The 18,057-nt window shown below is 33.9% G+C and overlaps 1 protein-coding gene across 1 annotated transcript; it reads right to left on the reverse strand.

Moving 5' to 3' along the window:
* Positions 1-2,099: 2,099 nt before the first annotated feature.
* Positions 2,100-18,057, reverse strand: LOC137400778 (visual system homeobox 2-like). The gene is made up of 6 exons (XM_068087115.1): positions 17,886-18,057; positions 16,721-16,912; positions 13,560-13,641; positions 12,699-12,822; positions 2,471-2,654; positions 2,100-2,281 (listed from the first exon to the last, which is right to left on the reverse strand). Exons 1-6 carry the CDS (start codon positions 18,055-18,057, stop codon positions 2,100-2,102), a joined length of 936 nt encoding a protein of 311 aa, XP_067943216.1.

Here is an 18,057-nt window from a genome sequence, read left to right on the forward strand (position 1 = left end):
AGCCAATTAGCATCCAGTATGGTCTTACTTAGACCTGCCTGTTATTGATGTTTGCACAAGAACTTTTTGCTATTGCAGTAATACTGGACAGATGTGAAGAATTATTTATGACATTATTTTTAGCGGTGCATGTAATTAGCGCCTGCCACTACCTGCCAATCAACTCGTGATTAAATGGCCACACCAGATTATATAAAGAATTATCGCTAACAAAAAACTGATTCACCAAAACAATAGGAGCTCTTTTCTCGCACACCAAAGTTTTTTGCTGAACAAGCTGTAAATTTAACGATATTGTCATTAAATTTGAAAATGAAGTTTGCAATACAACTGTTACTAGAGTAATGAGCATGACATCTTGACCTATATAATCAAGTTTGAGTGTCAGCCAATAAGATTCTACAGTGTCAGAGGTTAAAGATTCCTCATAATCTCAAAAAGGTTAAATTTAATTTTATGGAGTTGTAATACATAAAAATAATAAATGAAATAATAAATTAAGATAGTAAAGCAATAAATTGAATTCTGCATTGTTTGGCCTTAAACAAATTCTAAACAAAATAAATGATTAAAACATGGCATGAAAATATGAAAGCTCTCATGTGTAATGAACAACTAATTTAGTATATTAAAAAGTAATATTAGTAATATATTAGTAATATTTGTAAGAATATTATTATCGAAAAAAGTAATAAATATTAATAAAATGAGAGACACAAATAATAGACGATGCTGGCTTGGTCGATGCTGACATATCAAAAAGCAAACAGAATATTATCAAATGAATTAAGAAAACTATAAGAAAGGAAAAGTCTATAGCCAAATAAAAGTTGTAGAAAAATGAATAGCTTTTTTGACTTACATAATAGAGTAGTCTGAAAAAAGTATCCTTTTCGTGATAGAATGATGTGAGCCCGAACAGATGATTTCTACAAACAAATGACCATTTGTGTGCGATTATACTACACCAGATATTTAAGATCTATATCAAAAGCAGGTGCCTTAAGATGCTTGTTATTAAGACGCACATAGTTATAGAGTTATTTCTAAAAAGAATTTCTCCAAATAAACTAAGCTAAACGATAAAGAATTTTTGCTAAGGAGATAGTCATATCCAAAAACAATTTTTAGCATGGTACAAATCATAAAGTGAATGTACATTTTAATAACGATGGATACCATTTCAAAATTGTCGAAAGAACTTGGTTGCCATAAATTTCTTTCGGTACACTAGAAGATTTGATAAGGCGGGATTAAAAGAAGATCCTGGAGTGGGCTCACGTCGTACGCGACAATGCAGAGGTTTCTCTGTAAACACTCGCCAATCTAAACTCAAACAAATCACTGAGCGATTCTAACTGTCCGAGTGAATCGTCTGTTGACTCAAATTGTGCAGATGAGTCACCTGGTGCTCTTATGAATTAACTTTGCACCACACACGCCACAAGTACCTGTCAAGGCGAGTCAGTTTAAATGGCTCATCACCTTTATTCAATAATAAGGAACAGAGCTGCCCTCTCCAGAGATTTGATAACAGCTTAGCTAATCCATAAAACAAGGTGATTTTTCTAGCAAATTTTGACAAAAAAATATGAAGTAAGGATTGAACAGTTATATGAAAGGGTAAAAAAATAATAGTTGATATTAGTTAAACTAAGAACTGCTGAAGAAAACTATCTAAAATACTTGTTATATTCGATTACATTTGTATAATTGTATATCGACAGCTAGTCGGCTATCGACAGCTAGTCTATACATGTATGTGGTTTCTATATGGAAAACAATCGAGTAGAAAAGCAAGTCTATTGCTTTCGAGATCCGAAAAAACATTGTCAGCGAACTTTTAACGACTTAGAAATCGTTCTTGTTTCTGATCATAGCCAGTCCTTTGCCTGTTAACACACCATATTGTATGTAAAACTAAGTATAAATATTTAAATTAATGTTATTAATAAAAGATAAATAAATATTAGCAAGGTGTTTCAGCAGCTATTGCTCAGCAAATTATTGGAGTTGAATGCTTCCTCCAAACTTAATTTTCCCACTTTAGTTGATAATCTGACCAATCAGTGTCCCATTTCAGTTGATAATCTGACCAATCAATGGTTTACAGCTTTCTCTCCTTCCAATGATTTTTGTAGGTTCTGTGCGGGTAATAAAGATGGCATATCCGTACTTGATACAACTATAGACTTATTCATAGAGACGTTCTTGTCATCAGATTGACTAGAATCTTCTACACATGTTGTACCTTCCGACTCATCGGTTTTCTTGTGCATACCTACAAGAGGTCGTATGGGTGAAGAGTATGAGATTATGTGAGACTGTGTAGAACATCAACTGAATCAAATATGATATATTTAATATGACCAAGGAATACCACCTACTGCTATTTACTATAAATACTCCTTTAGAGTTGCAGAGACTCACGGAAATATCGTTTTATATAAGATTGAAGTAAAAAACGTACTCAGTAACCAGGGTGCATTGCTCTCCATTATGCCTCCCTTCTTTGCTGACTCTACGATGCTGTCAGGAAGCGGAAGGGAATGCCTAACCATGGCCCCATAGAGCCCATATTCAGCCATTATAGAGCTCTTTCCCCATGTCTTTTCTGTCTTTCTCCACTTCGCTCGTCGGTTTTGAAACCAGACCTACAGATAATGAAACGATTCTTGTAAAATAATTGCTTGAGTTTCTTCTTTATCTGAATTGATGACTTGAATTTAAAACTTTTTATGTACCTTTTATGTTTCACTACTCGTGGTAAATAATTCATTATACATTAAAGACTATATCACAGCTTTATTTTGCGACTATTATATGTAACGGTTGGCTTGTCTAGCTATCATCTTTGAAAGAGTGAGAAAAAAACTATTCACTACATGTGATTTCTGTTTTTTTTTTCATTTAGTTCTACGGGTTTGGTGATTGAATATGGTATTCAGCTCAACAGGAATTGTGCTAGTAAAGATGCTTTTAAGGTCATTGAAAGTTGTTACTACGGTCCAGGATCAGGAGACCTGCTTGTGTATACAAGGTTAGACTTCAAAGTGTTAAACATTAAAGACTAACAACTTCATTTCGCAACTTTTACATGTAACAATTGGTCTGTTCAGAACCATCTACACAACTACAATTTATTGAGAAGATAAAGTAAGAGAAGACGTAATTGAGGGTAGCAAATGCTATTAGCGAGGATGCACAGACCGATAGCGCGTGTCAAGGTGCTCAAATTGCTGCAGATAAATTAGCCAAATTAATCTACAAGTTGTAATGAAGTTGATTGTGATCTTTTGTATGTCCAAACAAGCCAGGGGGAGGCATGACTGGCCAACTGCCTGGCAACTCCACATGAGATACATGATTATATTGCTAGCAACTTGCCTATCCGATCACCCTATAACCTACGTACGTCTACATACATCTCTATGTCTCATTATATAAAAAGATTAGATGTAGTTCTAGAGCTCGTGTCATAAGGATATACCTTATACTACATGTACATACTATATCCACTAAACTATGCCCCGAATATTTGTATTTAATCTTCCACACATGACAAACACCGTTTTCTATTCCATGACACCAACATACTACATTCACCACCATATGTTTCAGTTTATGAACTTTCTGTTACTACAATCTACATTAACTATCCAGACTCTCTGCAATACTATTAAATTACTAACTTTTAAAAGACGTTTGTTCAACTCACTCAATAATTCCTGATTTCGGTATTTTCATTTTTCTTCTTTTTGGCACGTAACGTAAAACATCATTTTGTTGCTGATTACCAATGCCAAATAAAATGTTAGACATGCGAGGATCTCCCAGACGGCAATAAGCTCTAGACTTTTAATCTATAAGGGTACCATTCGTTCCCAAAAATAGGAGATCAAATGTGCTTCTCTATGCCAAAACTATATTCATATATTTTAACTTAACCAAAACAACTTTGTCTAATTTTTTGCCATTATTGTTTCTAAAATGTTTAATATTTGCTAGCACCGTGTATATATACACACATGTAAATCATATATATACACGTGTAAGTTATATATATATAATACACGTGTAAGTAAAGTATATACATGTGTAAGTCATATATATATATATATATATATATATATATATATATATACACATGTAAGCCATATATATACACATGTAAGCCATATATATACGTGTAAGCCATATATATATATATACGTGTAAGCCATATATATATACTTATGTAAGTCATATATATATACATGTAAGTCGTATATATATACATGTAAGTCATATATATACATGTGTAAGTCATATATATATACACATGTGTAAACCATATATACATACACATGTAAGTCATATATATACATGTAAGTCATATATATACACATGTAAGTCATATATATACACATGTAAGTCATATATATATATACACATGTAAGTCTGTGATTATTGTTTTCTTTATTTTTGTCATTATGAGAATTAATTCTATTATAAACTATAATGACTTGTTTTTAGTAATTATTCTATAACAAACTTCATTGTCTTTTATTATTATCAAAATTGTTACAATTCTATTATTGTTACAAATTTTTTTCTTGGTATTATTACAACCTGTTGTTGGCGTTTATTGATTTCATGAACGCAGTTTCTTAGTAAGGAATAGATTGCTTTATTTAAACTGTTTTATAAGTTTTTCAAACTAATTGAAATAAGAAAAATCCAGCAGTGAGAATAATTAAATGATGGGTGAAAATCAGGTACACCTATGACATGGATGATCTGATAAGGCTAGAGAAAGAAAGCTGGCAGTAATGGGATGAACTGCTAATGACATGTCTGTCAACAGCGCTGGGTGGGTGGTCTTGTGCCAGGTGTAGGAAGACAGGTTCGTTTATTTGTTTGCCGAAATGAGTAACGATAATGGATGCATTTGTTAGTTAATTTGTGGTAAAGTAAAATCTGTCGAATCTACTTGATATGCTCTGGTTTTAAGCACGTAATTATATAATAATTATGAAATAGATTAACACACCGAAAAGGGCTGCATTCCAACGCCTAGCAAATGTGATTCCTTAAGTCATGGTGTGTCTAGTTCTATCTTGAACATGTATAAATGGATGTGAAAAGATGATTTATTTACGTTCATATAAGATCTGAGAACAGACATAGCTAACTAGCACATTCATAGAAATGCTAAAAAAGTATATCATCAAATCACGCGCTATTATTAAAGTGCCGCTATAAGTATTTCCTATAAGCACCTATTGTATCATCAGCAGCTGCACCTTTAGACTGTTATGGTAGCTAAATTATAAAACCTACTTTCTTAATAGAGAACAGAATGTTTTCACGACCTAAATTCTTATGATAAACACTTAACAGAGCTATCCTCTTTCAATGTATAACACAATATATTATATTATAGGCTATTATATTATAATAAATTATATTATACCATAATAAATAATATAACATTATAATATATTGTAATGTTTATATTATAATATAATATATTATAATAAATTATATTATAACATATTATAAAATAATATATTATAGTATTTATATTATTATATAAAATGTTATAACATATTATATTACAATTAGTAATATAATAACATAAAATGCTATGATATATTATGGTATATTATTTTGTAATATATAATATAATACGCTATAATACAATATACTATATAGTATAAATGCATGTAGGGGTTATTATTGTAAACAAGTTTCTAAAATGCTGCAGTTTCCTTGATATTGTCTAAATTCAGCATTACTCGAGTTCGGTGAAAAAGTAAACAAACTCGCCAAAAGAGACCAAAGTAACAGAGTTGCCAGAAAAGAACTTCTGAAGAAGTTTCCATATATGTCTGAACTTTACTTTCAAACATATATTCGTTAAGGCTCGTGCTGGAAAACAACCTTCTTACAATCTGTATAAAGTTGGTTACGATATTTTACTGTTGGCAGAGCCCTGGCAGCCTCTAGCAAGCAGTCGTGGATGCCTGAAAGGCGGAAGCGAGGAGTGTGGCTAGCCTAGAACTGACAAGCTGTCTACTTGATGAGCTGTGGCAGCGGTGAGTTTACAAGAGGTGTGAGGATGCGTGTGAAGCTCACACTTTTGCTAGACCACCTAGAGCAACCTTGTGTGTCAACAGACTGTCTGTGACATCATAATTAGTGAAGCGAAGTGAGAACTCCGGTATCGTCAAGAGTGGCCAGTCGCCAACGCTCCTTCGTCCGAGTGTCTCTATGTCTATTAAACCATTGAAGAGTCCATAATTGCTTTAGCACATCGTAGAAATGTATAAGTGTTAGGAAATTGACGGAAATTGTTCTTGGATGGCCACGGGTAAAAGACTTGACAAATGGAGAGCTGCATGTGAAACAATAAACGTTCGGTTGTTATTTTAGTTCGAGCATGATATGTCACAATTTCAAAGTCGAGACCATAATTGAATGCTTTACAAAGTCTGACATGACAGAAACAACCATTCAGCTCATGGTCAAAATTTGTCAATCTATATTTACGTTTGTTCCTTTGCAAATTAGAAATGCATAGAAATAAAGGGTATTCCATCAATTGAATGGCGGACTGACACGACTAGGGGTTAATAAGAGGTGACATAACACCTCAGGTGTCTGAGTAAATAGCATGACATTGGCAAGAAACAGGGCATTATGGGGACATCTCATGTGTTCATATTTGACTTGTTTGAGTTTGGAGACCAAGGCCATCAAACTTTTCTTATTTATGAGCCATATAGAGAACCTAGTTGTAAGGAATCCTGCAAGCCCTATATCAACGCCACAGATCAGTGAACAAACTTTATGCTCTGATAAAGTGACAAAAACTATTCAAAAAATTAAAATTTAATGAATTGATACAAAGCAACAAAAAACTTCATTGACCTAATTACTTGTTGTGCAAATTATTTTTTATGACAAAAACTATAAAAACGTTATACTTAGTGTTGTTCAGATTATATAGCAAGCATGAGACAAACTGCACAAAAAGCAAAGAAAAATGTTTTTGTTTCATCAACACGCGTGCTTGTGTTATAGTAGAAACATTTCACTTATTTTATTGTATGCTAATAATTAAAAATACCTTAATACATCCCACTATGATGGTATGTGTTGTTGTGATGGAATAGCTTGTTGTTTAGTCTACATATCACGTATAACAATAGTGTAATAACAGTATAATAATAACAATAGTACAGTAATAATACCAATATAGCAGTAATAATAACAATAATATTAATAGTAATATTATTAATAATAATATTAATACTAATAATAGCAGTAGTATAGTACTAACAATAATAGTGATAATAACAATATTATCGCCATAATATGATTAGTAATAGCAATAGTATAGTATTGGTAACACTATTGATAATAACATTATAGTTTCAGTACAGTATTAGCCATAGCTCTACCCCTAAACCTAGCCATAGATTTGGCTTTAGCCATAACCCTAGCAATATGTGGAGTGACAGAGACAAGACAATTTTCCATATACTCACCGAGTGCCAGAAACTGGCAGAAACTGATTATAGAAAAAGGCCTAAGAAGGTGACACCACTAGTACATTTGAACATGTGCATGAAGTCTGGAGAAGATGCCAGGGTTATGCACATACAGCGGAGATGGTTTTAGAGAATGACAAAACAAAAATCCTGTAGGACTTTTTATTACAAACAGACCAGCATTTGAAGGCAGCAGACCAGACATCGTGGCGAATGACAAAGAATATGACTGTATCAGGATTATAGACAATGCAGTACTAGGTCACGGTAAACACAAGAAAAAGAAACTGAAAAATAGAGAAATATTGAGAAATCTTTAGAGATGTAAGGAAGCTATAAAAACATTTGCAGCAGTAATACCTGTGAAGGCTGGAGTGCTGGGAGTTGTAACCAAGCCGGAAGCATCCTTGGGCATGTTGGACGTTAAGAAGGAGATAGGAAAAATGCATTATTTGCCCTACTAGGATCAGCTACTATACTGAGAAAAGTATTGGACGTCCTAGGTTAGAAGCTCTAACCAATGCCATAAAAACTGACTGAAAAGCTAAAAAAGTCAACAATAGTAATAACAATTTTATTACTAGTCACCACAGGCCTTGGAAGGATGAAAGGCTGAAGGAATGAACCTTAAACAAGTGAACCTCCGTAGTTATGAGCTACGGTGTATCACAATATTACAGAAAACAATAGCAGGTCCTTGAAGACCGTTGGTTCTCAGGTCTGGTCTGCAGCCATTTGGTAGAATCCAGGGCAGAATGAAGTGGGCAGCCTGCTACTGGAACTAGCAAATAGGTGAAGTTGAGAGGGAGAGAATAATGGGCTTATCATGAAATGTTTTTATGAAGGAGGGCAAACTCATGGGTTTCAGGAAAAATGTTGACACCTTTGAACAGGTGAAGACCAAAAACAAAGTAACAGAACAACAAAAGTAGTAATAAAGATTAAGTTACTGAGTGATACCGAATTGGAGTGGATACAAAGAAGTACCATCTCTGAGACTATCGCCATCATAAATGATGACAACACACTATTTCTCTATGCAAGTCAGAGACAAGGAGAGGAACTGGACAATCACTCGCATGAATTACATGTAGAAGCAGAAAAGCAGGAAGAATATAATTCACATCTAGAAGACAAGAATTAACAAAGAAGAATTAGCAAGGAAATGTAATGGAAATAACAACTAAAATTAAATATGAAATCAGAAGGGAAGGTAAATGAACAAAGCAGAGAGCACCATCAGAACAAGGAATATAGAAGAAACGAAGAAGCTAGTATACTAGACAGCAGTAAAAACAATGGAACTGTTGGTATTAAACATCAATAAAATGAAGAAGGAGAAACTGGACCAATACTGGTATGAAGGTCGCCCATATTAGGAGAGGCTGAGAACTTACACTAGAGAAAACTACTAAAACTCTACTGAAACCAAAACTAGAGAACTGCGTCAAGTATGAGACACCTGATCAAGGAGCGATGAAGCAGCTCTTGTGAAACAGTTCAGTAGCATAGTGAATCTAAGAGATGCATGAAGAATTCAAGGCTGTGGAAGAAGAAGAAAAGCTGGTTACCGCACTTAAGATGTGCAAGAATCTGTAACATCAACAAACAATTGGAAATGTACAAGACTTGGTTTCATTTACAACTTCTGGCTGAAATGTCTAGCACAAATACACAGCAGAGGAGCAGAAAATTCTAATCAACTTATTCAAAAGCACTAAATGCTAACACAGCTAACAAATGGAATGCTTCACCTCCTGAAGAAGTCATTTGAAAAGCCCAAACCAGACTCAAGTAGTTATTAACCAATAATCTGTTTAAACATAATTTTGAAACTGCTGACATCAATCAGCACCAAAAACCTTCCAAGCCATCAGAATGAAAATTATATGACTGCGGAAGAACAGAAAGGCAACATATGGTAGACAGAACAAACGAAAGCAAAGATCATTTGCTGATGGATAAAATAACAATCAAAGCTACAAAGTCAAGGAAGATCAATCAATATGAGCATGTGCTGGATTAACTACAAGGATTAACTACAAGAATTAACTACAAGGACTAACTACACTCTTCAATAGAAGAAAAACTAAAACTGACCGCGCAGTAGAAACAAAAAACTGATAAATTTTATAGAATGCAAAACTGGGCCATCTTGTAAGGATCAATAAAAATTAGATTTGAGACTGCCATCGGAAGAGGAAAATTCTAAAGAAATGTCATGTTTTCCTAACTTTTCTGCTTGCAACACTCTCAGTTATCTACTTAGAAAAAGAAATGAAGGGTATACAGTACCTTTAAAAAAGGAAAAATGTTATTTCCCTAAAGCGCATGAATAATATCAAACTTCAAGTGAAAAACCCCAATGATATGAACAGCCTAGTTCGGACTGCTCAGATATACTCCCAGAACATAGAAGTAAGTTATCTTGATAAGTTAGTTATATTGAAAGTAAGTTATAATTGATATCAAATATGGAGAGCCCAAAACAGCAACATACACAGACAAACCGTTCAAATACCTCGAAGTTGAAGAGATAGATGATATTCAACAAGGAAGGACCGAATCAAAAGAGAAAAAGGAATTCATCAAGAGGACAAACACTATGCGGGTCAAAGCTATCAAAATACAAAAAGTCATATATAAACGGTATGTGGTGCTGATGATTTGGCACTGAGCTGGTGTGTTAGACTGAGAAGTGGAATAAACGCGGGCGTTACACAGAAAATCAAAAAGATAATGGACATGAGCAAGTCATTACACTTACGATCTATTTTACAATCTATTGTACGATCTATTGTATGATCCATTGTACGATCTATTGTATGATCTATTGTATGATCTATTGTATGATCTATTGTATGTTCTATTGTATGATCTATTGTATGATTTACTGTACGATCTATTTTATGATCTATTGTACGATCTATTGTATAATCTAATATACGGTCTATTGTACGATCTATTATATGATCTATTGTACACAGACACATCCAAAGAACATAGTGGATGTCATCATCAACGACTAGGTGAAGTTGGAAGAAGAGATTGATAACGATGATAATAATGAGAGGACAATTCATCGATAAGTGAGAGAATAACTAACCCCTGAAGCATGCATGATAACTACAAAAAGTGATCATGTTGATAGATGGACGGATAACCTAATGTATGGGCAATATGTGCGACAATAGAGAAAAAGTGTAGATACAGAAATGACTGAAAAACGTACCTGAAAGCATCAACAGAGACACTCATAACGACAGCTCAAAACCAATTACTATTCAGCCGGAGTAACACCAACAATAGACAATCCAAAATGCTAACTATGCAAAACGGGAAAAGGAGGCAATTCATCATACTGTGTGATATTGGGATGCCAAGCGCTTACCAACGAAGAATATAGGAGCTGACACACGGTATGCAAGTACATTTACTGAATTCTCAGTACGGAGCGCAATCTAAATAGACTAAACAGTGGTAGAAACGCAATCCTCTGCCTACCACCGATAAAGAGAACATCAAGCTACTACGTTTGACTTCTGATACACTGATAGAGAAATTCACACAAGAAGACCAGACATAGCTATCCAAAATAAATAAAAAAGACCAAGTCACTATCATTGATGTTTCCTGCCCCATAGATGCAAATGTCAACAACAAAGAGACGGGGAATATCATAAAACATCAAGACTTCAAGATAGAAATGTGGAAGAATAGAAGAAGATGTGGATCGGTTGGAGCGTTTGGAGTAGTCACTAAAGCATTGTCAGATCACTATGCGTTCCCTTCAAAAGACTTGAATGTGTTCGTCATACAAAAACCCTCACCGCTTGGCACATATCATACGCGAGTTTCACAACGCTAAACCTCTTGATGAGGAGCCAACAAATCCAGTTTTAGGCTATGTTCGGCTGGTAGTATAATCCAGCCTTAGGCTATGTCCGGGTGGTAGTATAATAGTACGGTAATCTTTACTATAATGAGACCTATGTATGTCCGTCCATCTGTCTGAAGTCACACTAAGAGCGTGAGGAAAAAAGACTGCACCTCACTGGAATCAAACTCAGATATTCACATGACAATCTCTCACAGCAAAAGAGACTACCAGGATACTAGTATTAATAATAACAACCATCTTGTTACATTGTGGAATAATTGTGAACATAGTTAATACACCTGATGATCTTTCACAGCACACTAGACTACCAGGGTACTAGTATTAATAATAACAACCATCTTGTTACATTGTGGAATAACTGTAAACATAGTTAATACACCTGATGATCTTTCACAGCACACTAGACTACCAGGGTACTAGTATTAATAATAACAACCATCTTGTTACATTGTGGAATAATTGTGCACATAGTTATTACACATGACAATCTCTCACGAGGTGCCGAACTGCCTGTGTACTAGTAGTAATAATAATAGATTTCCATTTCAAAGTTGTATTTAATAGTAATTATTTTATGATTATCTTCATAGAGTTGAAACAAATCTCTTCCTTTGAAAGACTTTCTTGGTAAAATGTAGTTATGGTAGAATGTTTGAAAGTTACCAGCTGATTTGAGGTATAGCCAAGAAAAGTAAAGTTGACAGCTTGCTGTAAACCTGAAGACTGCTTGCAGGTAAAACACACAATTGTTTTTAGCAAAAACTTACTTATACATAATGAACAAAGTTTTAAATACACAAAAGTAGTATGATTTACGAATCTATAGCATATACAGATAAATTACCATGAATTGTACCTATAGGCCTATAGACTAAGACAGACAAGGCTATCTGTCAGGTATGAATTGTACCTATATAGACTAATACTGACAAGGCTATCTGTCGGGTATGAATTGCACCTATACAGACTAAGACAGACAAGGCTATCTGTCAGGTATGATTTGTGCCTATACAGACTAAGACAGACAAGGTTATCTGTCAGGTATGAATTTTAACTACATTGTATATAGACTAAGACAGACAAAGCTATCTGTCGGGTATGAATTGCACCTATACAGACTAAAACAGAAAAGGCTATCTGCCGAGTATGATTTGTGCCTATACAGACTAAGACAGACAAAGCTATCTGTCAGGTATGAACTTATGCCTATATGGACATAAATAGCATGAACCATCAAAATGCTGACTGCATTCACTGACCTGTATTCGATCTTCTGGAAGCTCGGCGCGAGCAGAGAGAGATTCTCTTGTGTAAACGTCAGGATAGTGAGCATCTTGAAATGCCTTGTCTAAGAGCTCGAGCTGATAGCTCGTGAAGATAGTCCTAAGGCACAAGATATACAGAACTGCCTTCTTACCAGAAAATATACAGAACTACCTTCTTAATAGAAGATATATAGCACTACCTTCCCTAATAGAAGATATATAGAGCTACTTTTTTAATAGAATATACATTGAACTACCTTCTTAACGGAAGATACATAGAACTACCTTTTTAATGGAAAATATATAGAACCTCTAGAGTATGGAAGTCTATTACTAGGGACTCCTATGCAAGCATTATGATGGTTTTCCTGAACCGCATGTGAATAAGCCTGACAGGTCACACCCAGTGAGAGCATGAGTCTTCTAGCATTGGTAAATGTATGATTTGTGATAAGTTAGGATTATATCATATGACACATGACATATCAGTTTGACAAACCTCATGACCTCAAATATGACAAGTGTCAACAAGTGCTTCAGACTAGTCAACTTTGTGATATACTTCCAAGACGGTACCCACCCAACTAATTTTATTTATATGCTGCGTGGCAAAAAAGGTCAACTTTGATTAAAACCAAATAGAAGTTTTTTGGTGACATTAGTTTTGTATTAAACATGGTTACTGCATCGTTATACAACAATTGAAATTTAGATAAAGCATCTAATTAGCAATAAAAATAATATAATAATGTAATAATAATATAATAATACAATAATAACATATTACAGGCAAAGTAACAAATAATGGGTATGTTTGCTACTGATAGGGAAAAAGTATTAAAAGGTAATATTCACCTGTGTCTGCGTTTTTTGCTCTTTTTACCAGCAGGATTCTGTTTCATTATCTGTCTATCATAGTACTCCTCCATTTCATTTCCTGTGCGATCCAATCAGCTATTATTGTTGTTCTTATTTTCATACACACATCTGTATAGTCTGATATAGCACAACATCAATGTTCCGTCATTGTTGATACAGAAACACTGTCTACCTACTGTTGCATCATGGGAATCTTTCCTTCATGAAACAGTTAGCTGTCATTCATGACAAAATTTAATAGAAATATAAGTCTAGGTCTTTGAGTAGTAATCAAAAACATTTTGCCATTTTTCAGGCAGTTTTTGTTGGTAAAAAAGAATTTGATGTTCTGATCCTAATCCCATCCTATCAACCGCAGCCATTGCTAAACAGCTGAAATAACTTGCCATAGCTTCAATTAAGGTAAACAATTCAGGGCCGTAATATCACCCTCCCTTATCTCAGCATTAGCTAAAGGCTTTTTTATAAACATAAGAAGATGTGTACCCTGAATATAAGATCTGCTATTCAAAGAGTATCCAGAAGTCTATGCATTACTAATAATGGAACTATTCTAACTGCGAGCTATTATCTGTCTATCGTGTACTTTATCGTACAATTTGTAACCTTCCTATCTTACCAGGTATTTTCCTTACAGATTACCAGATAAACATTTACAAAATGTGAAAAACTTTACTTACATGACTACCCAATGACCACATCTTTCGACTTATAATAAAATTAAATCTTATATTAATTCATTTATATGCTGGCAAAAAATATAAATTTAAATGTTACAGAATATTTAATATTTAAATAGTTTGAAGTAACTTAATAGTTTGTATTAATTCTACTACTAACTTTATAATTTAACAGATTGGTATATTACAACCTGTTTTTTTCAAAAAATTCATTCCAAAATTTTATTATCTTTTGAAATTTTAAATAAATTTTATTAAGATATCTAACGAGAGGACTATTATTATTACTGTGTTATATAGCCCATTGAAATCCTGTTTCTAGGGTGCTACCAAAGTTTTTTTTAGAATTTTCATATGTTTTTAGTGTGAAGTTATGATGTTTGGCAACACCTTCTTATGATACTCTTGCTCTCTGCTAATTCAACTTCTATGTCATATGTTCTAGTTTTTCATTAGTACTCAGTACTCTCTTAATCCGCTCCTTCAACTTATATGCTCTTCTGCCCATGCATTCTACAGCTACAGGGATGGTTTCTACTCTAGAGCCGTGCCTTAGCTCACAGACTTTGTAAGCCAACTGTTGGTAGCTCTGCTGTTTTTTCTTCTTTCTAATTATGTTCTCATCATGAGAGTCACGTCTCTTATTTGGATCAGCTTCTTGTTCTTGTACTAGTTGGTCACATCTGGTTGGCGGATGGTTGTTTCCTTTTTCATCTCGTTTTTAAAGTACCAACACGACTTTGCCTGTTCCCATGTCAACACAGTGTCTTTTCCTCATCTCAACTTGTACCGGCACTGGTCATGACTGAGGAGATTCTTTGGCCGAAGCAGCCGTCAGAATCTTTAGCACATTATTGTCTCTTGTCTCTGGTCACAGGATCGTTTCCTGCAAGTAGCTGGCATCCTTCTGTATCACAGCCTCAGAGAACTTTATACACAACCTACATAGATCTGATTCAATGCCAAAACCCCTGTTCTGCTTCCATGCATGGTCTGAATAATCTGGTCTTGCATATTGATAATTGCTGCCACTTTCCTTGGGTCTATATAACATTTCATCTACTCGTGTTCCCTTCTTCGAGGTATCTGTAGAATTCACTCTGCGCTCTTTTAGTTTTGTACCCCTCTACTTTGACATCAGTCCTCTTTTTGACTTCAGACTTCAAGCTCTGCCAGAGTCCTTCCACATCTCAATTACTTTTTCACCATCTTAGTGAACTCTATATTTATCAAAGCAACGCTGACACCATTATATTTACCAGTAAATACGCGGTAAATACGCGGTAGATACATGGTAAATATCTCTGCTACTGCTTTGCTTAAGGGTTTTCCTTCTTTCTCTGTCTTACTCTTCCAAGCTACTGTTGTCCTCTTACTGTCTTAGTATGTCGTGTAACAAGAACCCTCACCTTAGTATTCTGACACCCTCCCTGACAACCTTCTGCCGTGTTCCCTACTCACGTATAATTATTCACCACCTGCTTGTTTCCCCATGCATGTTCTTTCCTCTCAGTTCTACTTAAATTAGTTTTTGTTATTACTATTATATATTATTACTATTATCTTCACTATTATATATATTATTATTACTATTATATATTATTACTATCATTATCACTGTTATATATATTACTATTATTACTAATATATATTATTACTATTATTATCATGACTATATATATTAATATTACTATTATATATTATTACTATTATTATCACTATTATATATTATTATTATTATTACTATTATATATTAGTACCTACAGATAATGAAACGGTTCTTGTAAAATAATTGCTTGAGCTTCTTCTTTATCTGAATTGATGATTTAAATTTAAAACCTTTCATGTATCCTTTATGTTTTACTGCTCAAATTAAGTAATTTACTATACATTAAAGACTATATCACAGCTTTATTTTGTGACTTTTATATGCCGCGGTTGACTTGTCTAGCAACCATCTTCAAAAGAATGTGAAACAAAACTATTTACTCTATTCGATTTCTGTTTTGTTTTCATTTAGTTCTACGAGTTTGGAGATTGAATATGGTATTCAGTTCAACAGGAATTGTGCTATTAAAAATGCTTTTAAGGTCAATTGAAGGTTGTTAATACAGTCCAGGATCAGGAGACCTACTTCTATATATTATATATATATTAGTTACTACTATTATTATTATTTGAACATAATCAATACTTAAAATTGAAACATACGTTTAACAAAGTTTGTTTAAAAGTACGTATGAGTATAAAATTTACGGTGAAGAATATGAGGTCAGAAGGTCAAAACCTACCATCCTATTATAATAACTATTTCTTTAGTTTTAAATCAAGCCAAGTTTGTTACTTTCATACCTTTATATAACTGTTGGTGCGTATCCATGCCTTGTTTGTGGTGAGCAACATGAAACGGCTGGTTGTTTGACTGCAACTGGTACTCGTGTGTCAAATGGTGTATACCTCCCCCGTGTTGACTGATATTCGGTGGAAAACTTGTGCTAGGTGTCGCATGATAGTAGCTTTGCGGCGAGGAAATTGCGCCATGGCGAAATGGATGACTAGTTTGGTTGGGGTCGAGAGCACAAGGCATATAATTTCCAGGAGCAGGTGGATGTACTTGGAACGCTGCTGTTGAGTTGGTATTTGACAAACCTAAATGTAACAATATGGTTGTGTTTCATTATCCTTCTAAAAGACAGTACCAAAAGTGTACCAGCGCTGCCTGTTCTTGTTTTTGCATGCAAAAAATCATTATTACAGTATTAATAAACTTCTTTAAACTTTGCAAACCAATTCTAAAAGACTATGTCTATGTCTACTGGAGCCAACCGCATGGTTTTTCTATGAATTTTTTATAGACTGACAAATTATCTATTAAGGTCAGTTCTATTAAAAAGGATGCGTTATTAAAAGAATCTTATTAACTGTTTTCAGCATTTGTCATCAGCTTTTTTATTTCCTAATTTTTAAAAAAGCTTCATTTTAATTGGCTACTATGATACCTTTTATATCCACCCAAACACCACATAATTTCTGTTTGTGTTCTTCACAAAATTCTAACAGTGAATACATGGCTAAAAGCTAATCAACTATTGGCTAGGAAACACAAAAGATGTTCAACAAATACTATGAAAATTTTTTTCAACAGTTAGTTTTACGTAAATATAGCTGAATGGCTTTAAAATAGTATGATTTTATTATATAAGAAATAGAAGGCAACATAATTGCTGTATTACTGTTCTATCCATTGCTGCTGACAAATACTCAAATTTGGAAAGCAACACATTCCACTTTCCACATTGACTCGACAATTGCTACATCAAAGGTGATACCAATAACAGAATATATTATACAGGTAAATGATGAAACAATAAATATGAGATAATACAACAAAAATGTAATATTACAGAAGACCATAAAATAATGCCAACAATTACATGTAGTATCTCACACATTTTACGAAACAACTTTCAAAGTTAGCTAATAGACATATTAACTTATGTAAGTGTAAACATATTACGTTAGCTATCTATACAAAGATATATATTAATTTATACAAATACATCAATTTACTAATAGCTAACAGTCATAATACAATAATAAAAAAACATAATATATAACTTACCAAGTAAATCATTGATAGCGAACGGGGCCCTCGTATTCTGTAGGTGATAGCCTCCATAAATCTGTCCGTTGCACGACTGTGCCAGAGATGATGAGTTTGAAGGAAAATGCCTGACATGGGATGAGCTGGCAGATGTGACGCTGACGATAGAGTTAATACTCTGATGGATCAT

Source organism: Watersipora subatra, chromosome 7 (genome assembly GCF_963576615.1).
Source record: "Watersipora subatra chromosome 7, tzWatSuba1.1, whole genome shotgun sequence".
NCBI lineage: Eukaryota > Metazoa > Bryozoa > Gymnolaemata > Cheilostomatida > Watersiporidae > Watersipora > Watersipora subatra.